This window comes from Megalobrama amblycephala, linkage group LG22 (genome assembly GCF_018812025.1).
Source record: "Megalobrama amblycephala isolate DHTTF-2021 linkage group LG22, ASM1881202v1, whole genome shotgun sequence".
NCBI classification, from domain to species: domain Eukaryota; kingdom Metazoa; phylum Chordata; class Actinopteri; order Cypriniformes; family Xenocyprididae; genus Megalobrama; species Megalobrama amblycephala.
The window spans coordinates 18,699,216-18,726,389 of NC_063065.1; the positions used below are offsets into that span (position 1 = coordinate 18,699,216).

At 37.7% G+C, this 27,174-nt stretch overlaps 2 protein-coding genes across 9 annotated transcripts in view; one reads left to right on the plus strand and one right to left on the minus strand.

The window, feature by feature from the left end:
- Positions 1 to 24,370, plus strand: part of asap1b (ArfGAP with SH3 domain, ankyrin repeat and PH domain 1b) — a 116,240-nt gene extending 91,870 nt beyond the window's left edge. For 2 of the 8 annotated variants that reach the window (XM_048174114.1, XM_048174116.1), the window contains 14 exons: positions 702 to 835; positions 1,754 to 1,845; positions 2,072 to 2,258; positions 7,797 to 7,882; positions 9,645 to 9,760; positions 10,293 to 10,360; positions 10,536 to 10,643; positions 11,969 to 12,194; positions 15,808 to 15,975; positions 19,927 to 20,005; positions 20,338 to 20,396; positions 21,045 to 21,553; positions 22,050 to 22,172; positions 22,922 to 24,370. In XM_048174114.1, coding sequence (XP_048030071.1) covers positions 702 to 835; positions 1,754 to 1,845; positions 2,072 to 2,258; positions 7,797 to 7,882; positions 9,645 to 9,760; positions 10,293 to 10,360; positions 10,536 to 10,643; positions 11,969 to 12,194; positions 15,808 to 15,975; positions 19,927 to 20,005; positions 20,338 to 20,396; positions 21,045 to 21,553; positions 22,050 to 22,172; positions 22,922 to 22,996 — 2,030 coding nt within the window. In that variant the 3' untranslated portion in view covers positions 22,997 to 24,370. Of the gene's footprint in view, positions 1 to 701; positions 836 to 1,753; positions 1,846 to 2,071; positions 2,259 to 7,796; positions 7,883 to 9,644; positions 9,761 to 10,292; positions 10,361 to 10,535; positions 10,644 to 11,968; positions 12,195 to 12,705; positions 12,775 to 15,807; positions 15,976 to 19,926; positions 20,006 to 20,335; positions 20,397 to 21,044; positions 21,554 to 22,049; positions 22,173 to 22,921 lie in introns of all 8 variants that reach the window. The other 6 variants (XM_048174120.1, XM_048174122.1, XM_048174117.1 and 3 more) reach the window with 5 other exon arrangements.
- Positions 24,371 to 24,440: 70 nt separating this feature from the next.
- On the minus strand, positions 24,441 to 27,162 carry si:dkey-37o8.1 (Elongation factor 1-alpha-like). Its single transcript, XM_048174123.1, has 7 exons — positions 26,618 to 27,162; positions 26,362 to 26,541; positions 25,961 to 26,257; positions 25,544 to 25,694; positions 25,202 to 25,458; positions 24,889 to 25,123; positions 24,441 to 24,814 (listed from the first exon to the last, which is right to left on the minus strand). Exons 1-7 carry the CDS (start codon positions 26,759 to 26,761, stop codon positions 24,705 to 24,707), a joined length of 1,374 nt encoding a protein of 457 aa, XP_048030080.1. The 5' UTR covers positions 26,762 to 27,162; the 3' UTR covers positions 24,441 to 24,704.
- Positions 27,163 to 27,174: the final 12 nt, after the last annotated feature.

Sequence of the window (27,174 nt, forward strand, 5' to 3'; positions counted from 1 at the left end):
GACTTCTTACACAGTGATTCATCTGTTTGAACACAGGTTTGATTAATGAATCACTTCTAAAACAGTGACATGAATGAATGCATTTGATGCTGATATTGACTGTGTCAGAGATAAAATGAAAGAAATTAAGAATGAGTACATCTGGGATTTACTGAACATGCAGAGAGTGCTGCTGAGGAAAACCTGCATCTATATTTAGCTGATGTGTTTATGCGTGTCCTCTTATCTTTGTCGTCCTGTCACTGGTTCTACTCAGGGGACGTCACTGGCGCTCATGGAGCCACATACACACACACCTGTGTCAACCCTGAAATGTGGACAAATCATTTCGCACACATTGATAACACTGATAACATGCCACTCTGAATTAAATTCCTACAATATTTACCATGTTCTAGAACAGTGTTTCTCAACTCTAGTCCTCGGGACCCACCTCCCAGAATTCATTAAATGTCTTCCTATTCAACACAATAAGAAGCTGATGAGCTGAATCAGGTGTTTAATTAATGAGTCATCTAAAACATTCCAGTAGCTGGGTGCCAGGGTTGCCAGGCCTGTTCTAGAACATTAAATAATGAGTCCAACGAGGACCCCTTGTGGTAAAGAATTTAAAAAATTCAAAATTTTGCATAAAATCTGTTGGTTGCTTTTGGTTGTCTCTTAATTTTTAATGTTTTTTTTGTTTTGTTTTATGTTCTCAGATCCCAAATGGTTGTCGACTAACCTCGGAATCCTGACATGCATCGAATGTTCAGGCATTCACCGGGAGATGGGCGTTCACATCTCACGCATCCAGTCTATGGAGCTTGACAAACTGGGAACCTCTGAACTCTTGGTGTGTCTGTTGGTGCAAACATTTTCTTTTCCAAAAACAGTATAGTGGGGGCTTAAACAGGGGATCACAAGGGAGTCTGTGGAGGTACTGCAGGGGGTCTGAAAATTGTTTATTCGCAAACAAATTTTTATGACAAAATTCAAATATACATTTAAAAAAAAAAAACACTTTAATACTTTAACCAAAGATAAAGTTCAGCGACTGTAAATGTTTCAATGTCCCTCCTACATTAAAATGTAAAATTAAAATTGTATGTGCAAAGCATATGACTCTTTACCATGGTTGTTATCATTAACTAAAACTGTCTTAAAAAAAACAAAAACATTTTTGTTAATTGAAATAAAGTTGAAAATATAAATATTGCATGAAGAAAAAATTAAATTAGAAACTGAAATAAGTTCAATTTGAAGCACTAAAATTACTAACTTAATATAAATAAAAACTGAAATAAAAATAAATTAAATAGAAAATTAATAAAAATGACTAAAGCACATTACTAAAATTGTGACTAAAGTCAATATTAAAACTGAAATAAAAATAGCAATTAAGTATATAAATAATACTAAAATAACACTGCTGTATAAATCAATGATGATTATTTAAATTTTTTTGGGGCTATGTAAGCAGCATCATAACCAAGGGTAAATGCATATATATATATATATATATATATATATATATATATATATATATATATATATATATATATATATATAATATATTATACAATTTCTAACAAAAAATGATCCTTGGCCTGATAAAAGACCGCTTTAGTATAGCAATTAAATCATATTTCATTTAAAATATTTGGGTTCAGTGCATCTGTCCCATGACAATCTACATATTTCATAAGGAATATTTAAATTAATGTGTTCATTTATTCATCTTTAATTTTGTTTTCTTCTTTTTTGCTTTCAGCTGGCCAAGAATGTGGGGAACAGTAGTTTTAATGAAATAATGGAGGGAAGTCTTACTTGCCCCTCTCCTAAACCCACTCCTGCTAGTGACATGTAAGTATGCCTGGCAAATGTGCTGAACAATGACAGGAAAATGCATGGAAAAGTTTTTTTTTTTTTTTTTTTTTTTTTTTAATACTTAAAAATTAAATTTAGTTGTTATATTTCATGTAAATTACCATTTGTTTTGTGTAGTTGCAGTTTCTTCAACATTTTTTAATATTTAAGATATTAATGTTAAATAATGTTTTCATTTCCCCCTCTCTTTTGTTGATCTTAGGACTGTTCGTAAGGAGTTCATTAATGCTAAGTATGTAGATCACAAGTTTGCAAGAAAAACCTGCAGCTCAGCAGCAGCCAAGATGAGTGAGTTGTTTGAAGCCGTCAGGTCACATGACCTGCTAGGTCTGATCCAGGTGTATGCTGAGGGGGTGGAGCTTATGGAACCACTACCTGAAGGAGGACAGGTGAGTGACAGCATCTGAGATCAAATCGATCATTGACATGTAGGCATTTTTTCCATTTACTGGTTGAAAAATTAATTAAGTGGCCCCTGAAATTATTTATTAAAGGGATAGTTCACCCAAAAATGAAATTTTTGTCATCATCTACTCCCCATCAAGTTGTTCCAAACCTGTATGAATTTCTTTGTTCTGCTTTACACATAGGAAGATATTTGGAAGAATGTTTGTACCCAAGCAGGTCTTGCCGCCCATTGACTACCATAGTAGGGGGAAAAATACTATGGCAGTCAATGGGGGGCGAGATCTGCTAGGTTACAAACATTCTTCCAAATATCTTATCTTCCTTTGTGTAAAGCAGAACAAAGAAATTCATACAGGTTTGGAACAACTTGATGGGGAGTAGATGATGACAAAAATTTCATTTTTGGGTGAACTATCCCTTTAAAGCTTGAATCTGAAACATACTGAGGAGATAGTAGGTCCACAGGGACAGTGTGTGACCCAAACTATCACTTGACATGATGGATGACCCATTCACATCAGAGCCTTTGATGAGCACACATTTTGAGGTCTGGTGCATATCAGAAAGCAGACACTCTGGACGTGACTTGAATTTTCTGCCTTGATCTTCTCGCCAGCTTTCTACACTGAGAGACCATTCGTTCCTTCAGCTGATGACTTTGATAGTGCTTCTGCCTGATTTTGATATGAACAGCTGCTCCTTAGTGGGTGCAGTCGCAAAAACATTCTCAATCTAAAATGATCTCTGCTTCACTTTTTATTATGTAGCCTCTGGCCAGGATATCAGATGATTTTTGGTTTATTTTTGTTCATATATATACACACTGCTCAAAAAAATAAAATAAAGGAACTCTTTATCAACAATCTGAAACATCAGATCTCAATGAGGAAAAATATGCTGGATATCTATACTGATATGGACTGGGTAAAGGAATGAAAGGATGCCCATCGTTTGATGGAAATGAAAATTATCAACCTACAGAGGACTGAATTCAAAGACACCCCAAAAATCAAAGTGAAAAAATGATGCAGCAGGCTAGTCCATTTTGCTGAAATTTAATTGCAGCAACTCAAAATGGTACTCAGTAGTTTGTATGGCCCCCACATGCTTGTATGCATGCCTGACAACATCGGGGCATGCTCCTAATGAGAAGATGGATGGTGTTCTGGGGTATTTCCTCCCAGATCTGGACCAGGGCATCACTGAGGTCCTGGACAGTCTGAGGTGCAACCTAGTGGTGTCGGATGGACCGAAACATAATGTCCCAGAGGTGTTCTATTGGATTTAGGTCAGGCGAGTGTGGGGGCCATTCAGTGGTATCAGTTCCTTCATCCTCCAGGAACTGCCTGCACCCTCTCGCCACATGAGGCCAGGCATTGTCGTGCACCAGGAGGAACCCAGGACCCACTGCACCAGCGTAGGGTCTGACAATGGGTCCAAAGATTTCATTCCGATACCTAATGGGAGTCAGGGTGCTGTTGTCTAGCCTGTAGAGTAGTGATGGGAAGTTCGGTTCTTTTTCGCAAACCGGTTCTTTCGGACAGTTCGTTCCGATAAACCGGTTGAAAAACCGGTTCACCGGTTCTTTTACGCTCCGACGTAATGACGTCGTCTATTGCGGGCCAGGGTGAAAAAAACACTTATCACATTCAAATATGTAAAGTCAGTAATCATAACATCAGTCAACTAAAACATCATTATAATCTGAAACATTTCTTCCAATTTAGTTTTGCATCTAAAGCATCCAAACACACAGGCAGTGATGTGCAAACGAAGCTTTACAGTTATAAAGTGATTAAATTAGTCTTCATCAGCGCAGAAACCATGATCCTTTTTCTAAACATAATCCATTACGATTTATTTGTAATTAAATAAAGTTATGTTTCACCCCTAATTTTTTTTTAGATTGGCCCCTAATTCAAGTCCTCTCATAGCATCAGTTGTCCTACTAGTTCGGTTCAGACACCGGTTCTGTCACAGTCATTACTGTTCTGTAGCTTTAGATCACACGCGGAATCACGCATGCGCAGTATCATCAGCTCATCGGTTCTCAAATCGGACATGTCCGAGGAGCAGAGAACCGAGAAGCAGTTCTCAGTTGTGTACTGGTGATCCGACAACCTTTGCAACCGATTCTTGACTCAAGAATGACAACGGTGACCGGCCGTGTACGTTTGTTTGTGTACGCGGCACATGCTCACTCAGTATATCAGCTGCTCTGCTGCTCGTGCTCATCATCATCAGTTCTCTCACAGCAGGTTAAGTCAGTGTACTGTTGGAGTAACTGAATAACTCTGGGATGTTGGTTTATTTCGAGTCAGAGGGAGTGTCAGGCACGTCAAAAAGTGAGTAACTTTAGTAATTTGTGGATTAGTGTTTGCTTACTGGAGATGCGAACTGTTTCGAACGATTCAGTCCGATTTGGTGAACTGGTTCGACCGATTTGTTCGCGAACCGGACATCACTACTGTAGAGGTCTGTGTGTCCTTCCATGGATATGCCTCCCCATCACTGACCCCCCCCACAAAACCGGTCAATGTTACAGGCAGCATAATTTTCTCCACGGCTTCTCCAGACACTTTCACGTCTGTCACATGTGCTCAGAGTGAGCCTGCTTGCTCTCATCTGTGAAAAGCACAGGGCGCCAGTGGCGGACCTGGCAATTCTGGTGTTCAATGGCAAATGCCAATCGAGCTCCACGGTGCCGGGCAGTGAGCACAGGGCCCACTAGAGGACGTCGGGCCCTCAGGCACCCTCATGAAGACTGTTTCTGATTGTTTGGTCAGAGACATTCACACCAGTGGCCTGCTGGAGGTCATTTTGTAGGGCTCTGGCAGTGCTCATCCTGTTCCTACTTGCACAAATGAGCAGATACCGGTCCTGCTGATGGATTAAGGACCTTCTACAGCCCTGTCCAGCTCTCCTAGAGTAACTGCCTGTCTCCTGGAATCTCCTCCATGCTCTTGAGACTGTGCTGGGAGACACAGCAAACCTTCCGCCAATGGAATGTTTTGATGTGCCATCCTGGAGGAGTTGGACTGCCTGTGCAACCTATGTGGGGTCCAGGTATCGCCTCATGCTATCAGTAGTGACACTGACCCTAGCCAAATGCAAAACTAGTGAAAAACAGTCAGAAAAGATGAGTAGGGGAAAAATGTCAGTGGCCTCCACCTGTAAAAACATTCCTGTTTTGGGGGTCGTCTCATTGTTGCCCATCTAGTGCACCTGTTGTTAATTTCATTAACACCAAAGCAGCTGAAACTGATTAACAACCCCTCTGCTACTTAACTGGGCTGGATTTCCCAAAACCTTCTTAACTCTACATCATTCTTAAATTATACCTTAAGCTGTACCTTAACGTTAATACATGTTTCCCAAAACGTTCTTAGTTAAGTATACCTTCTGTAAGTCATACTTACGTAAGGTTTGTCTGGACCACTCTTAGCTATACATTATCACCGTAGACAGTCAATATGAATATAATTCTGAAGCTGTAATACACCCAGTGTTCGATTAGGATTATGGCAAAGAATTAAATGCAAAGATTCACTGCTAATTTCAAATGTGCTTTAGTGCTGATCCAGAGACAGACACGCAATCCGCGCTTGTCATGTATCACAACTATTCTGTGTTTTTAGCCTCATCAGGTTTATTTTAGGTTTCAGACATGTAAATACACATTTGAATTAAGTAGGCTACTGCATAAATTCCATGCACTGATGTCTACGGAAGCTGCAACAATAACCCTTTCAATTCTATAATTTGACGAAGTGTTTAATTCATATCAGATACACATTGTGAATGAAACAATAAAGTTTACTCTATTCTCCCAGTTCACCGGCCACATACTTTTATGTATTTCGGGGAAGATTCTGTAAATCCGACAGCTCTGAATTGCCGTGCAAACTCATCGCGTGACAAAACACATTAACTTCCACATATTTTACAATCAGAATATATCATAAAATTCATGATATAGTTAACAAGTTTGTGATGAAAAAAACAATATATAAACGCGATACCTACATGTCTGTCAACTGCATGACGCCTCTCTAAGAAATTAAAACTTTGTTCTAAAATAACGGTCGCCTTAAACTCATGCTGATAGATTTAGTTTGCAAATTGGATTATAACATCCCATGAGTCCTGATAAATGCAATTTCTACTTCTGCAGTGCTTCTTTTTATAAAGAACACTGATTTCTCACATAATGCAGTGAAGCAGCCCGTGTATAGAGTGAACTATTGATTCTCGAGAGCCATCGATATCAACCAATTCAGCACTGCCACCATGGACAGCACCTTACATCGTACTTAAGAAGATATACCTTAAGCAACCTCCTAAGGGATAGTTCAGGGAACACTCCTAGAAACTGTATATCTTCAGTTAAGGTCTTTAGAGTCTTCGTAGCGCGTTAAGAGAGAACGTTATCGGGAAATCCAGCCATTAGCAGATCAATATCCCAGGAGTTTTACTTGATGCTATTCTCTGGTTAAAAATTGTTCCTACTGGTTAAAAATTGTTCCTACTGTTTAAAAGTTTAGGGTCAGTTACTGTAGGTATGTGTGTATATATATATATATTATATATATATATATATATATATATATATATATATATATATATATATATATATATATATATATATATATATATATATACTTAAGCTTACCAAGGCTGCATTATACATTTTTTTGTGATACATTCTTAGATGGTTAGAAAGTTCAAAAGAGCAGCATTTATTTGAAAAATATAAATCATTTGTAACATTATAGTCTGTCACTTATGACCAGTTTAATGCATCTTTGCTGATAAAAGTATTAATTACCAGTTATCTCCTTTTGTTTTTGATATAACATGCACAGACAAATTGTACTTTGGAGGACTAGGGGAGCCACTTAAAAATAAGAATAAATAAATAAAAATAAAGAAAGAAATAAAATTTTTGGCGAATGCTTTTTTTAAATTAAATTTAAAAGTTGAATAAAAATGGTTCATACATTTTTTTTTTTTTTAAACATAAATTAAATGAGCAGTTTTAAAGCTGCAGTCCGTAATTTTTGGCCCTCTAGCGGTTAATAAACAGAACTTCACGCGTCTTGTGGAAGAACATTGTAGCCTACTTTTCTACTTTTCTCTGTGTATGTCTATGGCGAGTCACGCAATTACTGTGATACTCTGCGGCGGGTCTTACCAGTCCGGTCTGAAATAGTCTGAATATTAACACTTATTATAAGTTTACCATAATGATTCAGGGTAAGACAAAAACACGGTTTGGAAAATGGATTCATGTTGTACATTCTCATTATATAATTTTTGTAAATTTTAACACAAAAAAAGTTACGGACAGCAGCTTTAAATAATACATTGATTGATTTCTTTATTTTAATTTTTTTTATTTGTTATGCTAAAAAAATCCTTCATATTTTATGCAATAAGAACAGGACCATTATTACGAAAATAAAATGGGTTAACAAGCACGTAATGAGTATTGTTTTATTTGTGCTTCTCTGTTATAGGAAGGAGGAGAGACTGCATTGCACTACGCCGTGAGGACAGCTGACCACACCTCGCTGCACCTGGTCGACTTCCTCGTCCAGAACAGGTACTGAACACCTGCTTATGACAGCAAAAAACTGGGAGGATACACTCCTGGGCATGCTTTGATTATCAATTTTCTGTATTTTGCAGTGAATGATCCTCAGTATTCGTTTTCTTCGCTTGTGTCCTCAGCTGTCAGGCAGTCACCTCTTGTTTTGTTCCATCACTGTTATCATGAAGAGCTTGATGGTTAACCAGGATGTGTTTTTAATGTGTTTTTCCTTAGGGTGGCAGGTGTTCATGTACAAGCTCCAGAACTTTTGAAGGGATTATTATGCAGAAAATAGAGTAATTTAAGTTCAGCTTTAGCTCATTTTGCTCTCTGCTGTCTGGATTAAAGTTACATAACAACATTAGAAGATCAAGTCATGCCTGACCCAGAACTATACTTGGCTCACATCCTAGTAAATAATCATAATTCGATTTTCCTGGAACTGGAACACTGAAACTATTCCAGGTTTACACTGAAGGTTGGTTTAAGAGAAATATGACAGCAGAAGGGAAATAAATCCAACCCAGACAACTGGGATTGTATTATTTCATTGGACGGCATGGCTCCATTCATGCCCCAACTCCACTTTAAGTTTTCCAATCCCTCTCCTCACTCGCACCCTGATCACATTTGGAAGATACCCTGTCCAAGTTAGTTCCATTGCTAAATTTTCACAGGGTTATTTTAATATTCAGTGAAATCATGTAATTGTAATCATGCAATTTCCAAACAGTTGCAAGGTTGATTATTTGATGATATGATATTATAATAAAAATTCTGTCATTTACTCACCCTCAGGTTGTTCTAAACCTAAATTAGTTTCTTTGTTCTATTGAACACAAAAGAAGATGTTTTGAAGAATGTTGTTAACCGGATGTAGTTGTTGGCAAAAAAAAACAAAAAAAAAACTATGCAAGTCAATAACGTAATATCCTGAATGATACATAATTTCAAATGATCTGAGTCTTATGCCGTAATGCAATCACTACAGAAAATGTTCAGGCGAAACTTGATTCTAGGTCAGAGAAATATATACGTAACGTTGTTCTCACAGAGCAGGGATATACTGGTGTAGATGTGTAGCCTAGCCTCTGTTTCTCACTTTCTCTGTAGTCACACTAGGTAAACAGAACTAGGTCATTCACTTGCTCTTTCTCCATGTGTGCTGCTAACCCAAATTCATGTAGATTACAAAGGTGTGAAGCAGCTCATTAAGAGTGAAAATGTTTTTAATGTCACAGCCTCAAGGAAAGATTTGGGTTACACTTTATTTCGATGGTCCACTTTAGACATTCTGTTGTCTGTAAGTAATGTTGCACCTACAAGTCAAATAACTCTCATTAGAGTGTTCGTAAGTTGAGCATTAGTAGACTGGTAGGGTTAGTAGAATAAGTTGACATGTACTTGCAAAGTGACTTATTGTGTGTATAATGTCTAATGGAGGACCCTCACAATAAAGTGTTTGCAGATATTAAGCAGACAGTCTACTAATACTCTAATGAGAATTAGTAGGTGCAACGTTACTTATAGTCAACAGAATGTCTAAAGGGGAACATCAAAATAAAGTGTTAAAGTGTTACCAAGATTTGAATTGCTCAGATGATTTTGTTAGTGTGTTCACAGAGTTTTGCACCTAAATTGATGCAAATTGATTTTAATAGATTTATGTAGGAAGTTTTGAGTTCTAACATGTACATTGTGTTTTTATAGTACAATAAACTCGCATATGTCATAAGATCAAGGAAAATTTGACTCCTCATGTCTCTGTCTCCAGTGGGAATCTGGATAAACAGACGGAGAGAGGAAACACGGCCCTGCACTATTGCTGCCTGTATGAGAAGCATGAATGCCTCAAACTACTGCTGAGAGGCAAACCAGCTACTGATATCAGTGAGTTACCCGCAAACATACTGTTTTTACCAGATTTATTTGTTCACTTTTGATTGTGCTTTCATAATATGCTTACTTATGTACATAATATAATATATTTTAGTTATCATTTTTGGTATAGATCAATATTGGACATTTAATTGCCGTAATTTCCCCAATTTTTAAATTTAGATTACCTTTGCAGTCATCTAATGCTTAGTAAATGTTTAAAAACGCAAATAATTTAAAAGCACTGTTAAATATAATCTTTTGCAAAACTCTATCCATTTTTTATACTGTACATTATAATGTTGTGATGCCTAAATTCACTTGTAGCATTTAAAATAATTGATTTTAGTGTTTTATTTTTGGTTTATTTAGACAAAATAGTCTAGAATTGTTATATTGGCTAGAATTTTAGTCATTTTAGCATCTGTGAATCACTGCTTGCATATATATTTACTTGTATGTAACAAATACATACAAGCTTGCATTTCATAATGATAAACATTATGTATATGTGGCTTGGTTAACATGTGGTCTCATGTTTCAGCCAATCAGAATGGAGAAACAGCTCTGGATGTGGCCAGGCGGATGAAGATCATCCAGTGTGAGGAAGCGGTGAGTAACTTCTCGGTTAGAAGATACATTCCTTCATGTGAAAACTGTTAATGGCTCCTTAATATTGTTTTTCAAGATCAATAGGGGGTATGAGAGATGTGCTGAAGGCCGCAGGGTGTAAAAATGTGGTTGTTTTTGTAGATCTAACTTATGTTTGTCTGTATGTGTGCTTCAGCTGGTACAAGCCGCTGCGGGAAAATTCAATACTAAAGTCCATGTGGAATATGAATGGAATCTCAGACTGGAAGAGCTTGATGAGAGTGACGATGATCTGGATGACAAAGTAACGCATTACCATTTGAATCTTAAAGGGGTGGTTCACTGTTTTTTTTTTCAAGGCTTGATTGTGTTTATGGGGCGCTGCTTTACATATCTTAATGCTTCGTTTTTTTTTTTTTTAAAATCATATATTTTACCTTTATTCTACACCGCTGTTTTCCTGGTTGTATGAAGCCCCTCTCTCAGAAATACGCAATGGACTGAGATTGGTTAGCTGTCCCTGTGTATTGTTATTCACACTGTCCGGAAACACCACCGCTTCTTACCATTACGGGCAAACGTCACGTGTGCTTCGGTCAATGTCCAGTCTTTGCGTCAGTGGAAAGGTAAATAATGGTGTCAATTTTGCCGTATCAATTTGAGCCCGAATCAGACCCAGATAGCAGTAATGAGGAAGAGGGTCAAACAGAACCTCTGCAAGCACGGCTTTTAAAGGACGTTTATGAATATTAGTATTTGTGTCAAAGTGTTTAGATATGCTGTCACTTGTAAATGTTACTGCTGCCCCATAGTGTTCTGATTAAAGCTTTACTGTAAATGAATACATGACTGAGTTGTAGCATTTTTGTAAAGGTATTGTTTAATTTATAGCATGAATGAGCATGTGGGTAAACACAACATAAAAGCCGTAATGAAACAATGCTGTACACTGATAACAGAAACGCCAACAAACACCAACAGAAGTTCACTGAAGTGATTACATAGAAGTTTGTTGTTGTTTGTAGGCATTTGTTGGAGAAGTATGAGATAGAATTTAGCTAACTGGCTAGCGAAGCCAATAGAATTTAGCTAACTGGTCTTTGTTTACATCCCAGAAACTATAAAACTATATATATATAAAAAAAAGAAAACATACTTACAGGTTGGGGCCCATAAACAGCAGCTTCTGCTTTTAAAGTGGGAACTGCTCCATCTTTCAGTAATAGCCTTTGTGCAAATCCAGCATTAAATTCGTGTAGATTCTGGAAGCTGTCTTCTGTAAAATGTGCAGCACATACAGCTAAATTAGCATTAAACATAAATTTTAATCATTGTTCCCGAAGTCCAGCATCCCTAAGAAGAAGACTTACATGCACTCGACATGGTCTCGCCCACTTTTTTGCGTGTTCCCAGGGGCAGTGTTTCTGTTAATTGCAGGGTTTATGTCGTCACCAATCCGGGAAGAAGCTCGTTGTAGTCCAAACCGGCCGTTTTTGTAGGCATTAAACTGCCATAACTTTAAAAGACTAAAGTTAAAAAAGTGAATTCGCAATGAACCACCCCTTTTAAAATATTTAAACCTCTGTGACTCACAGACTGAATGATTTTCTCATTGTCTTTCATTCCCAGCCCAGTCCCATAAAGAAGGATCGTTCTCCCCGTCCGCAGAGTTTCTGTCACTCGTCCAGTCTCTCTCCACATGACAAGCTCTCTCTGCCTGGTTTCATTGGCCAGCGTGATAAGCAGCGCCTCTCATACACTGCACTCACCAATCAGATGTACAGCGTTTCCACTGACTGTCCATCCTCTCCTGTTGCAGATGCCCCACCTCTGCCACCTAGGAATGCAGGCAAAGGTAATCCAGCCAATCAGATGCCACAGAACATAAAACTTATTCTAACCAATCACATGTTCCTGTGAATTCCATAACTGTATATGTTAATTTAAATAATTATATTTATAAATTTATTAATCAAACTCTCAGCTTCTGTAATTTTATAGCATTTATAACAAATTGGAGATTCTAATGGGTTTAGAGTAAGGACTTTAGTCAGCACCTTTGAAGAGAGTTTCATGTTTTGTTTTACAACTAGGTCTGGGACGATACATCGTTTCTCGATCGATACATTGAATCTGGATCGATCCTGATATTTTCTCTCTCTAATTGATTCTGACTTAGTTTTAACCTGCTTTCTGTTGCTTTGCACAGACTCCAGCTTTGTTTACTTTTCCATTTGATACTTTTGTTTATGGTTTGACTTTCTGATATGACATGGTATTAATCGGCAAACCTATGTAAAATGTTATCCGGACTTTTTCCATCTTTTCTTCGCTCTCTCTCTCTTTTTTTCTCGTCTCTCTTACAGCTCCTCATCTGGCTTTCCTTGGCTCTCATTCCCACTATGCTACACTGGCTAGCACTCGACCATACATCAGTGACTATCTAAATTTTTTTATTTGCATACACCCTATCTGCTTATTTAATCTTTTTAATGACCTCATCCTTTGATCTTATGACATTATACAACTGTGTCTGAAACTGAAGGCTGCTGCGATGTGAAATTAATGGTTTTATATGAAAGGACATGACCATTCAAAAGTTTGGGGACAGTAATATTTCTTTGAAAGAAATGAATAGTTACATTCAGAAAGGAATTAAATTTATCAAAAGTAACAGTAAAAACATTTATATTGTAAAATAGAATAGAATCTTGAAAATATGTATGTATCATGGTTTCCAAAAAATATTAAGCAGCACAACTATTTGCTACATTGTAGGAAATATTTCTTGAACAGCAAATCAGCATATTAAAATGATGCTGAAAAATCAGCTTTGCCATCACAGAAATAAATTATATTTTAATATATATATATATATATATATATATATATATATATATATATATATATATATATTACAATAGAAAACTGTTATTTTAATAATTGTAATAATATTTCACAATATTTTAATTGTATTTTTTTAATCATATACAGTAAATGCAGACTTGATGAGCATAAGAGATTTTTAAAAACTTGAAAAAAAATCTTGCCAATCCCAAACTGTTGAATGGTATTGTAACTCCTAAAGAAACTAATTTCAGATTATTTGAAAATCATTTTGAACAGCGGTGCAAATCTTAGTTCCTGGAGGGCCACAGCCCTGCAGAGTTTAGCTTCAACCCTAATTAAACACCTTATCCAGCTCAAGTCCTTCAGGCTTATTTGAAAACTAAAGGTATGTGTGAGCAGGAATGGAATTAAACCCCTATCTAGAACAAGTTAGCTATACAGATTGTCAAAATTAAATAATAATAATAACTAGATAAAAAAGTTTGAAGACAAACTTTAAGTTGGCTTGAAAAAGCCAGTCCAGAAAGTTTGAAATAGTTTTAAAAGTTTTCAGTTTGAAAGTTTTCAGTTTGAAAGTTTTCAGTTTGAAAGTTTGTTTAGTAGTTTAGATAGATAGATTTAGTTTGATAGATAGATAGATTTAGTTAGATAGATACATAGATAGATAGATGGATAGATAGATAGTTGTCACAGATGGTTACTATGGAGTTTTTATAGAGTTATTAGCATGTTCTTAGCCTACTTTAGCACTTAGCTAATCAATATTAGCACGTAGCTATTCATTGCTAGCATGTGTAGCATGTTGGAAGTCCAGATTGCTAGCATGAGTCAAAAGAGCCAACTGCCATGTCTCTACGATGTTCTGATGCAGAGATTTTGCAAAATGGTTGCTAGGGTACTGTTTGGTTGCTAGGGAGTGGCTTGGCAGCTACCAATGATGATACTCCAAAGGCTACTTGACAATATAAACCAAACCCCATGTCTGTACGTTGTTTTGATGCAGAGATATAGATTTTGCAAAACGGTTGCTAGGGTACTCTGTTTGGTTATTAGGGAGTGGCTTGGCAGCTACCAGTGATGATACTCCAAAGGCTGCTTGACAATATAAACCAAACCCCATGTCTGTACGATGTTCTGATGCAGAAATATAGATCTTGCAAAACGGTTGCTAGGGTACTCTGTTTGGTTGCTAGGGAGTGGCTTGGCAGCTACCAATGATGATACTCCAAAGGCTGCTTGACAATATAAACCAACCCCCATGTCTGTACGATGTTCTGATTTGAATATAGATAGATAGATAGATAGATAGATAGATAGATAGATAGATAGATAGATAGATAGATAGATAGATAGATAGATTTAGTTTGATAGATAGATAGATTTAGATTGAGTCTGTGTGTTTGAATTTGAATTTTGACAGTTGGATGGAATGTTCAGATCAGTCAAGGCAGTTCAATGAAAGTCAATGGGAGTTTTTTCCAGGTTTAATCAGCATTTTTAGGAAAACCGTAAGTCAGAACAGCCTGAAGGTCTAGTCCGAGTTTGGTGGTTGTAGCTTGAACAGTCTAGGAGGAGATGCATTTAGAAATTTAGTCTAAGAATAATAATAATAATAATAATAATAATAATAATAATAATAACAATAATAATAATAATAATAATAATAATAATAAGCTTAAGTAGTAGATCAGTAACTACTGGCTTTTTCAAAGCCAACTTAATAATAATAAAATTTATAAATTAATTTTCTTCTTTCAAGACACAATTTTTTTATGTTTTAAACCAACTAATCCACATACACAGGATTGTGGGATATCATAGCTGGTGGTGAATGCATATGCTGCCTTCAAAACAGAATAGATATAAGCATCTTAGTAGACAGCATGGTACACATAAATTTAATTTGTACATGCCTTAATGCCTTTATTGCGGTGGCTGAGAGAGCTCAATGCGATACAACTGAAGAAGACACATGCAAGTAGAAAAAACGCCAGCAAATTAAGAAAACATCTTCATCAGTTGCAAATACTCACAATGTAACCAAAAAAAGAAACGCGTAATCAGGTCCAATCATCTTCGGTTCTTCCGATTAACTTTTTGCTTGATAAATTTCACTTGGAGCCTTCTGATTCTGCTACAGTTCAGCCATTATTAGTAAATGGGTGATTTGACTTTTCATAGTAACAACTAAAGCCCAGAATTTGCTGAAGTTGTTAACTTGATGCATTTGCTTATTTCTCACAGAAAGCATCCCTTTCCTGGTCCTCTCTGACTGAGCTTTTCACTGGCTGTTGACTCTCTTTTTTTTTTTTTAAATCTAAAATGTAGAATAGATTTCATTTGGCTTTTTTGTTGTGTCTTGATGTTCTTCTCCAAATGGAGTCACTCCTCTAGTTTCTCAACATCTACTTATCTGGTTTCAGTAGCACTTTTCATCCTATCCTACTGGTTACCCAAACCATCGTTCTTTCTATTTTGTTCTATTTCTATCCTGTCTTCCTTCCCTCCCGCATCCTCCAAAGAACCCATGTGTTTACCCATATATTTATTTACATTATCCATTCTTCACCATGACATCACTGCATGATGTTGTTTTATGTTGTTGATTTTCCCTCCAGCCCCTCCCTTGTCAAACCTGCCCCCCTCCACCCTCGCCCCTGCCGCACAGACCCCCGCTAGTGGCAGCTCCACCTTGTCAAAGAAGAGGCCCCCACCCCCTCCCCCTGGACACAAACGCACGCTTTCCGACCCCCCTACCCCGCTGTCATACACCCCGCTCTGTAAAGGTGGGCTACACTTCAGCAACAACCCTAGCTTTTGGATTACTAGGGTTTCTGTTTTTTGGGTCTTTTTTCCAGGTTTTTATTCACTCGGATCCACGTGAAATGTGCAACTGACTCTCATTAGAGTATTAGTTGACTGTTAGGTTAGGGTTCCAGTTAGTAGAATAAGTTGCAAAGTTACTTATACTGAGTAGAATGTCTGTTGGGGGACCATCAAATTAAAGTGTTAGCAGATATTAAGCAGACAGTCTACTCTAATGAATGGTACTTGACATTAAGTAGATTATCAAATTAAAGGTTTAGTTCACCCAAAAATGAAATAATGTCATTTATTACTCACCCGAATGCCGTTCCACACCCGTAAGACCTTCATTCATCTTCGGAACACAAATTAAGATATTTTTGTTGAAATCTGATGGCTCAGTGAGGCCTGCATAGCCAGCAATGACATTTCCTCTCTCAAGATCCATTAATGTACTAAAAACATATTTAACCCTTTCGCACGTAAGTTTTAAATATTCTGGCTGACCCCCCAGCATGAGTTTTTTGAAGCGACCGTTATTTAGAACGTATCACTTTATGGTTTCCATGGTGACGCGTCATTGCTTGTTATGTGACACACCTCAGCACTGTATGAATGATAATCTGCTTTCATTTAATTTTTCCTTTGTTATTCAAAATATTCACAAATTTGTTGACTATAGCATGAAATATCTAATATTCCGATTGACAAATATGTGCAAGTGGATGTGTTTTGAAGTTTAAACACCTTTATAACGATCATGTTAGTTGAGCCATATGCGCGATGGGCGCCGCCATGTTAGTTTGCGCCGCACAGAGAATCGGATCTGTTGGATTTACAACCCGTGAATTTATCCACTTCTCTCGAAATACATGAAAGTAAGTGAGTCGGTGAACTGGGGAAGAATAGAGTAAGCTTTAAAGTTACTTTCACAATGTGTATCTGATATGAATAAAACGTGTCGTCTAATTATAATGGAAAGGGTTGTTATTTCCACTTCTATAGACACCATTGTGTACTTTACAAACTCTAAATGTATTGTTTTGTTAGTACTCGTGTGTATTTAAATGTCTGAAATCTACAATAAACATTATTTGGTTGAAAACACTGCATATGTGATATATGAAAAGCGCTGCGCGCGTCCGTCTCTGGTTTAGCGCCAGCCAAAGCGTGCACGCACATTTGAATTTGGCAGTTGATCACGCGATGCACTGAACGTTCTAATCACACCGGTGTGATCGTACGCTCCTGGGGCCAGACAAGACTGACCACACCGGTGTGATCGTACGTGTTAAAAGGTTAAATCAGTTCATGTGAGCACAGTGGTTAAATATTAATATTATAAAGCGACGAGAATATTTTTGGTGCGCCAAAAAAACAAAATAACGACTTATATAGTGATGGCCGATTTCAAAACAATGCTTCAGTAAGCTTTGGAGCGTTATGAATCTTTTGTGTCGAATCATGATTCGGATCACGTGTCAAACCGCCAAACTGCTGAAATCACGTGCCTTTGGCACTCCGAACCGCTGGCTATGCAGGCCTCACTGAGCAATCGGATTTCAACAAAAATATCTTAATTTGTGTTCCGAAGATTAAAAGGTCTTACGGGTTTGGAACGACATGAAGGTGAGTAATAAATGACATTATTTTCATTTTTGGGTGAACTAACCCTTTAAAGTGTTAAACCAATTTATTTGCTTTTAGATGAAATTCTTACAAGAAATAATGGTCTTTTGATTAATTTTAGATCAATCCTTATAGTACCCGTTTTTAACATCTCCATGCTAAATGTGTTTATTTTTGGTTTAGTCTCTGCAGTATATTACCAGATCATTTGCATCCCATTCATTCTGTGGTGGTGTTACACGTTAAACTTTAGAACATTTTAGATATGAAAAACAATATTGAGAGGACAGTGTTGCCAATGAAAGGCTCAGCCTAATGACCCCATTCATAATCATTTTATCTCTGCATTGAACCCTGCCCTAGTGATTTGCATGATGCCTAACATTTTGGGTTAAGACAAAGAACAAGGCATGGCAAAATAATGGTCTAGAAGATGTTGATGGGTGAAAGACATACTAAAATGCACTTCATTGCTTTATATATCCCTTCACATGGTCTGTATCAATATAACCCATTTTAATTAAATGCCAGTTGATACACATAATTTGAGATGTACTGAAATGCCTCTTTAAGACCATTATTGTGCATGGCCTGGTGTTGTTACCTCTGCTGAAAAAAAAATTGCTTCACTATATTAAGTTTATACAAAGTTGTAAAGTGACATTTGCTGAAAAAAATCCTGGAAACTTTCGTGTGTTCACAAACTTCTATTTGGAAAATGTGTGTATAAGGGATGCAATTAAATGATCAAAACTGACAGTAAAGACATTTTTAATGTTACAAAAGGTTTCTATTTTATTTAAACACTGTTTTTTTTTTTTTTTTTTTTTTTTTAACTTTCTATTTATCAAAGAATCCTGAAAAAATTTATTTGCAGTTTCCACAAAAATATTAAGCTGTTTTTAACATTGACAATAAGGAATGTTTCTTGAGCATTATATCAGCATATTAGAATGATTTCTGGAGGATCATGTGACACAACACTGGAGTAAAGATGTTGAAAATTCAGCTTTGCCATCAAATTGTAAAAATATTTCACAATATTACTGTTTTTACTGTATTTTTGATCAAATAAATGCAGCCTTGGTGGGCATAAGGGTGTGTTCACACTTGTCATGTTTGGTTCGATTAAAACAAACCCTTTTGTGATTGCTCTGTTAGTGCGGTTCATTTGAACATATGTGAATACGCTGCCATCCGAACCCTGGTGCGCACCAAACAAGCGGACCGAGACCGCTGAGGGTGCTTTCACACTTGGTTCAACTGCCTGGACCAAACCCGAGTTTGATTACCCCCGGGAAAGTGCGTGAAACACACACACAAACACATTTTTATCAAATAATACGGCATTAATAGCGGTTCACTTCCGCGATTTGGTAAGTTTGCGTTCATATCAGCAGCGTACCGGAGTTCATTTGAACTGTACCCCAGACAACCCTTTTTAAGCAGACTCGGGTATGGTTTGCGGGTGCGCACCCGAGTTCAGAAGACAGTGTTCACATTATCCAAACGTACCGAACTCTGACGTCAATCGAACCCGGGTGTGCACCAAAAGTGCTAATGTGAAAGCACCCTGAAAAGATGGGTCTCGGTCCGCTTCCAAACGAACTCTGGTGCGGTTTGAATGTTATATGAATGCAACACGGACCAAAGACATGTAAACAAACCAAAAACAGGAAGATGAGACCCTAAAAATTACAGAATCCTCACGCATATCGGTTTTTCTCGTCATAGTTGTGAGTTTACTCATCACAGGCATCAGACGCACGTCTCCACGCAGCAGATCGCTTGTGTGTGACGGAGAGATTCCCGCCACTGTTTTGACTCCTTTACACATTTTATAATCCCTTCACGAGTTCCCAGCTCGCCAAAATACCATCATATGCAGGCTACGCACACACAACAAGTGCATTTACCTCAGCACACAGCATTGTTTGGATGTTCGGTAAGTTCCATATCAAAATAGATAATAAGTCCTAAAATCCAACCAATCAGGTTGTGAACGTATCCCTATGACTTTAGGTTCGGTATCTTTTGGTTCGTTGATACAATTGCCAATATGAATGCTAATCAGACCAGGACTAAATGTTTTTTTTTTTGGTCCGGACCAAACGAACCGAACTACAAGTGTGAATGCACCCTAAAAATCTTACCAACCACAAACTTTTGACGGCAGTGTATATCTAGTTTTACTGTGTGAAAGTCCCACTAAATTTTTTTTTCTGCTAATGTCACATTAGGGGCTCTATAGGCTTTTGTCACTAAAATCAGAAAAAATATATTTAAACTTAAACTCATTGCAGGAAGTGATTCAACGCCACCTCCTATCAACAAGATGTCCCCTGTAACTAACAGATTTGAAGGCATCCCACAACAACAAAGGTGAACCAACTTCCTTCAAACTTCTCTAACATGGCAAATAAAACAATCCAAACAAAACTGATTAAAAATTAAATTCACACAAGAAAGGCCAAATCTAGTATGAGCTTGAGCTATATTTAGAACTATATTTGCATTAGAAAGGTCAGCAAACCTTAGACTGCAAATTTATACTTGGCCTTTCATGTTTCATTTGAATATGTCCATGTAAATTTGTCATTGTGTATTTGGGAATGCAAAACAGTTCTCTTTTATACATCATGGCTGATTTTACAGAGCGTGCAAACATGTTATCGGACATTTCTTTGAGCTTTACATATGTTCCATATTTCTAGTCTCAACACCACAAAGCCCACACTTGGTCCACGGGTCCTTCCCAAACTACCTCAGAAGGGTAGGTGACATGCTTTCTGCCTGTGAATATTGCAATGGTATAACGTCTGAATGTTGAAGTAATTTATTTAGTCAGTTATTTGCATTCAAGTATATTTTTATTTAATTTAGTTTGTTTAAAGCTTACAGTGTATCTTTTCCTACCCACTATTACAGTACAGTTAGATGTATAACTTGAATGAAATGTTGTTGTTTTTTTTAAATTCCATACATTTTATATAGAATTTATTTGTAAATTAAATAATTTATAACACTTTTCACAATAAATATTGTTTCACAGCAGCATAAAATGAAACTTCTTTAAAAGCAAAAACATTTCTTGAAAGTTTTATAGATGAAGATATAGATATTTATGAACTCTTAGAAATAAATTACATTTTTAATCTAATTTTATGCACTTTTAAAATTAACAAAAGTAAAGAAAAAAAAGAAACCTATTATAAGAATAAAATGTGAAATAACAAATGTCAAATTTTAACAATTTAAAAAGGTTTTTTTTTTTGTTTTTTTTTTACATTATTCTTTTTACAGTTTTTGGATACTGACACTTTAAACCTGACCCAACATCTTGTGAGGGAAATATTTCCTCATATTTGTCTTCCAAAATGGCTTAAACTATATCTGCTGACATTATCTTGTTTTTCAATAGTTGCCCTGCGTAAGATAGACACCATCCATCACCCATCAATGGACAAAACCAACCAGCCTCCTGAACCTGTGCTGTTCCAGAAGGTTCTGCAGAGTTCAGACACCCCACAGAAAGTTCCATTAGCCGATAGACCTCAACCTGGAGATATACCTCCTAAACCACAGCCTTCAGAATTACCCCCTAAACCAGGAGAACTACCTCCAAAGCCTCAGCTGTCCGACCTTCCCCCTAAACCCCAGCTGGGTGACCTACCACCTAAACCTCAGTTGAAAGATCTACCACCCAAGCCCCAACTAACAGAGATCTCCCCACCCAAACCTATAACCACTGAGGTCCTCCACAAACCTCCTCCTGGAGAAGTGGCTCCCAAGCCCCAGCCACCAGATACTCCAACAATCATCCAACAAGGTGAACTGTCACCTCAGCCTGTCCAGTCTAGTGAAGACACCAATGGAAGTCCAACATCTGCACAGGAGACACCTGTACCATTGCCCCGGAAAATAAATCCAGTGAGGATTTAGTCTCAATGGTTGTTTACACGACACCGTTTTCAACTAAAAACGGAAAATTTTTCATGCATTTTTGGCCGTTCATTTACACGGAAATGCCATTTTGGGGGCCTGAAAACGCATACTTTTGTTTTTGAAAACGATACCCATGTAAACAACAAAAACACGAATTTGTGAAAACGGTGACGTCACGTGTATTACGTGTTCAGTCTATCGGCTTATAGTACAGTATTTATTTACAAAATTACATCGCCACTTCTGTCCTAACTGGTTAACAGCGTTTTTAGTCGTTTTTGTGGATCCATGTGAACGGGGATTGTTCGGACAACTTTGTCATGTGTACACAAAAAAGCAAAAGGAAAAACTTTTTCCGTTTTTAGTGCATCATTGTCATGTAAACACCCTCAGAAGCTTCAGATAAGTACATGGGAGTCAGTAACAAGTTGCTTTTAACAAATTAACTTACTATCTGTCTGTATTGCTTTTTTTTTTTCAGATTAAAAGTAAAATGCGAAGGGTGAAGACCATCTATGATTGTCAGGCGGATAACGATGATGAGCTCACTTTCGTTGAGGGTGAGGTCATCATAGTAACCGGGGAAGAAGATCAGGAGTGGTGGGTAAGTGTAACCGCTCCAAATTCAAGTATAAATTTCAAGTATATGCAACATAGCATGAGACTTGAGAAGCAACAAATTCTTGATTCTAAATGTTTGACAGACGTTACAATGTTTTGACTTAATGTTTTCTGAAATAGTTCCTGTAGTTCACGGCTATATAATAGTAAAAGGTTTGTTAGCCACATTACAGTTCAATATCACCACGTTTCTTCTGATCTTATTTTGGTTACAACAATCTCATTTTGTGAATTTTTGCGTTGACAGAGAATCAAAACAATTCAATTCACAATTTACGGTGTTGATTTAAAATTATATTTGCAAATTCAGAACAGTTAAATTGAGAAAATGCCATTTTTGTGAATTCTGAATAATTCAGTTCCAATAAATTCACTATATGATTCATTGAATACTTTCCCTGTCCCAAGAAACTACTTCAGGCTGTTTATTGTACCAAAAATAAACACATTACCTTCAGAACATGAACAGAACAAGAACATACAGGCTACCTGGAAAACAACCAAAAGTACAAACTGTGTCTTTTTGCTTGACGAACTCTTTAAATATACCTGTACATTTCTAACCATGGTACAAGCTGAATTGTTCTGGCCATTGAATTATTGAAAATTAATTGATAATCTTTACCACCTCTGGTGTGCATTTAATTTCAGTAAATCAACAGTTCATCTTCAATTATTCCTTACTTGATTTAGAGCCACATTCTGATTGTAACCTTTCTTTTTTGTTCTCAGATTGGGCACATTGAGGGGCAGCCAGAGAGGAAAGGCGTATTTCCCATGTCTTTTGTTCATATCTTGTCTGATTGACACACAAATGTCGGTTCTCCACCTCCCACCCAGCGCAATACCTCTGGCTATGGGACGCACTTGACTTAGCTGCTGAATCAACAATGCAAGTTTTAAGAAGATTGAACCACAATGAAAAACACATCACCATACTATAGTCAGAGACCGAGTGTAAATAAAATGTCTAACTGTACCGCTGTTATCCGTACCGTTTTATAAAGCCTACCGCACAACGGCTAGACTGCACCCATTTAAAAGACCAGCACTTTCCCTCCACTATTACTGATACTGTATCTCTGTATATAAGATTGTACATAAATGTGTGCGTGTGTTTCACACAAGGATGCGTGTGTGATTTTTGTGTAAATGTAGAAACTTGTGTTGGTCTGAAAAGTAAATTTGTGAACTTGTACTCTACCTGCCAGTAAGTTACGGCTGGGGCCAGTTTTGTTCAAATAAGTTTTATTAACATGTCCATTGTTGCTATCATCTATAGCAGGGACAGATAGACTTCTCTTCCTGATGGAACAACTGGACTTTACGTTGGTTTTCAGTTACGTGTTTTTACCTTCACATTTCCTAACACACCACTAAAGCATGTCAGAGAGTGAAATGTTAATTTGTGTTTGCTGTTCTTCGTTCTTGCTACCTAGTGTAAAATAATTAACCTGTGCAATGCATACACCATTACCTGTGTCAACAGGTTGTTCCTCTGTGATCCCATATCAGTGTTTTATCCACACAAGTACATTTACTACAGTCTTACTGAAGGACAGCGCTCTGTGATACAGTGGTGTTCCATAAACACAAAGGTCACCCTTCATCTTTAATATTGTTTTGAGAGGTCTTGGATACTTGAAGTACTTTTGAAGATAGGGAAGTTGTTTACTCTGTTTATAGATGTTATATTTTCAAGTAATAGACATGGATGTACTGTATTGTAATTGGGATTTATGCTATTTTCATCCATGCTGCCAGTGACCCTTGTTATAGCTCAGTAATGGTTTCATTAGCTGCTCAAATTCTCAATGAGGGACTATGACAACCATAGTTTCTAATGTGAGATTGACAATCTTGCATGTTCATTTACTTTGAGGCAACAATCATGGTTCTCTCATGTCAGCATTATGGTAAAGGCTCCATAATGCTAGAGCCATTCCTCAATTTAAATGAGCATAGTATGAAGACAAAGTTGGCACAGTTGCCACTTGAGTAATTTTACTCTTTGAAATAAACAGTCACCTCTTTGGCTGCATTTACCTAGGATTCAATGTGGAGGTGTAGGGAAAGGTTTGATGGTCTACAAGTTTTTTAATTGCAGATTTTAAGGATGGTGTCCACTGTCTGAACATGTTCCTCACCATTATCAATAAAATGGCTTCATGTTAAACAATACTCCAAGTCTCTCAGTGTCAAGTTATTTAGATGTAGCAACTTGTACAAATGGACTAAGACAACATGCATATGACCAGCTGAAGTGAAAACTTAAGTTTATTTGCAGTCCAGCAACAAAAATGAATGCATCTACAGCTATACCAAACCTCATATTGGGCCCCACAGTCAGTTCAAACAACTGAATACACTAGCAACGCATTTAAAAAGACTTCACTTTAAGGCAACAAAGTGTGGTTCCATAAACCTAAACAAAAATGCTCAACATAAAGAGAACCTTTTTGGCTCACATACCAGACCGCTGGTAAATAAATTATAAAAGGACAAAATGATCAACTCATTTTGATACAGGAGCTTTCTGTGTCTTTTTGGCTTGGTCCACCTTCTCCACAGATTTGATGACCCCAACAGCAACAGTCTGTTTTAAATCCCTTACAGCAAATCGACCTGACAGGAAAAAGTAGAGAACTTAAAACATGTTTTTCAGCAGTATTTTGACCACTTAAAATTCAGTGCCTTACCCAGAGGTGGATAATGAAAGAAGCTCTCCACACATAGGGGTTTGTTTGGGATGAGTTTGACTGTGGCACCATCTCCTGACATCAGGTACTGGGGCCAGTCCTCCAGTTTCTTGCCCGTACGTCGATCTAGCTTCTCCCTCAGCTCAGCAAAACGACAGGAAACATGGGTCGTGTGGCAGTCGAGTACAGGGGAGTAACCAACCTTGATTTTGCCTGGGTGGTTCAGCATTATGATCTATAGAAATGCACAAGAGAATCAGTTACTGGTTTGTCAGCCAGAGTTCAATCCAGGGGTCAAAACCAGTATAGCTACCTGAGCAATAAAACTGTTGACATCTGACGGCGGGTCCTGCTGTGAATTTCCTGCTACGTCACCTCTCCGAAGATTTTTTACAGACACATTTTTGATGTTGAAGCCTACATTGTGGCCAGGGAGGGCAGTCTGAAGCCCCTGGTGATGCATCTCAATGGACTTGACCTCTGCAGTCAATTTTGCTGGCGAGAAGGTCAGAACCATTCCAGGCTTTAAGACCCCAGTCTCAATCTTACCCACAGGGACTGTGCCAACACCTGGGGGGCAATCATAGCAGATGTCGAGAGTGCCAGCCAAAAGGGTTTTAAATTGAGACCTTGCCCACTTGGCAGTTTTACCTACCACCAATCTTGTAGACATCTTGTAGGGGAAGGCGCAGTGGCTTGCTTGCATTACGGACTGGGGGAAGTAGGGAATCGAGCACCTCCAACAAGGTTCGACCATTTGAATGGCCTTCTTTCCTCTTGAGCTTCCACCCTTTGAACCACGGCATCTGGAACAGGACACAAGCAATTGAAATCAGCAGCTCTATATCAAGGGTGTGCAGTCCTGATCCTGGAGATCTATTCTCCAAAGTTCAGCTCCAGCCCTGGTCAGACACCTGAACCAGCTAATAAAAGATCTTCAGGAGAATGTTTTAATTACAGTCAGGTGTGCTGGAGCAGGGTTGGAGCTAAACTCCGCAGGTAGTTAGTACTCCAGGAACAGGATTTAGACTCCCTTTTCTAGATCGTAATGGGGTGCTGAGAGTGGAATCACCTTCTGAGATGGAGCGATCATGTTCTCACCACTCCAGCCAGAAACGGGTATGAAAGGTACAGCACCGATCTCAAAGCCAATCTTCTTGATGAAAACAGAAACGTTCTTCACCACCTCATCATAACGTTTCTGGCTGAACGGTGGTTCAGTCAGGTCCATTTTGTTAACACAGACCATGAGCTGTTTGACCCCAAGGGTGTAAGCCAGCAAAGCATGCTCTCTTGTCTGACCATTGCGAGAAATCCCAGCCTCAAATTCACCCTTTGCAGCAGAGACGATCAGTAGAGCAGCATCAGCCTAAAAGAAAGATTGCCATTTCATTCAATTTGGTTGTAAAGGTAATACCAGAAGGGAAACCCAGATAAACACTCAACAGGTCAACATCTGAACTGCATCAATACCTGTGAGGTCCCTGTGATCATGTTCTTGATGAAGTCACGATGGCCTGGCGCATCAATTATGGTAAATGTGAATTTCTGAGTGTTGAATTTCAGCAGGGAAATGTCAATGGTAATGCCACGTTCCCTTTCTGCTTTCAGTTTGTCCAGCACCCAGGCATACTTGAAGGAACTCTTTCCCATCTTCAAAAGGAGGAAATGAAGAGTGAAAAATCTAGCACCTAAACAAACATAATAGGTCATTCAATCTAATACTAACCTGGGTTGCAGCCTTTTCATATTTCTCAATAGTTCTATGGTCAATTCCTCCACATTTGTAGACCAGATGACCAGTAGTTGTAGATTTACCACTGTCTACATGGCCAATGATGACCAAGTTAACATGGATCCTTTCTTTGGCCATATTAGCCAATAATTAAAGTTTTAGACAGCAACTTCAAATGTATACCTTGTTCTTATGGTGACTTCAAACCACAGTTTGTGTAATAACCAAAGGGAACGATTAAGTATGGATGATGGTGATTGAGTCCTGGTGTGATCAATAACCGCTGAAATAAAGACCACGCCCGCAATTAACTAGAATAGCTTGTACAAAGCCTATTCTAATAACATTGTGGATTATCCATATTCAAAATTTTCTCCAACATAAGACACATACTGCAATTTATTATTTCTCTTATATCAAAATAATTATTTATCTTCTTGTAACTATAGCATTCACAAACTTTCTATCATTTATCATCATTGTTTTTCTCAACTGCAGTGGCGTCTATAATACCAGGTGCCATTTTTATTCCACTATAGCTAATAATGCGG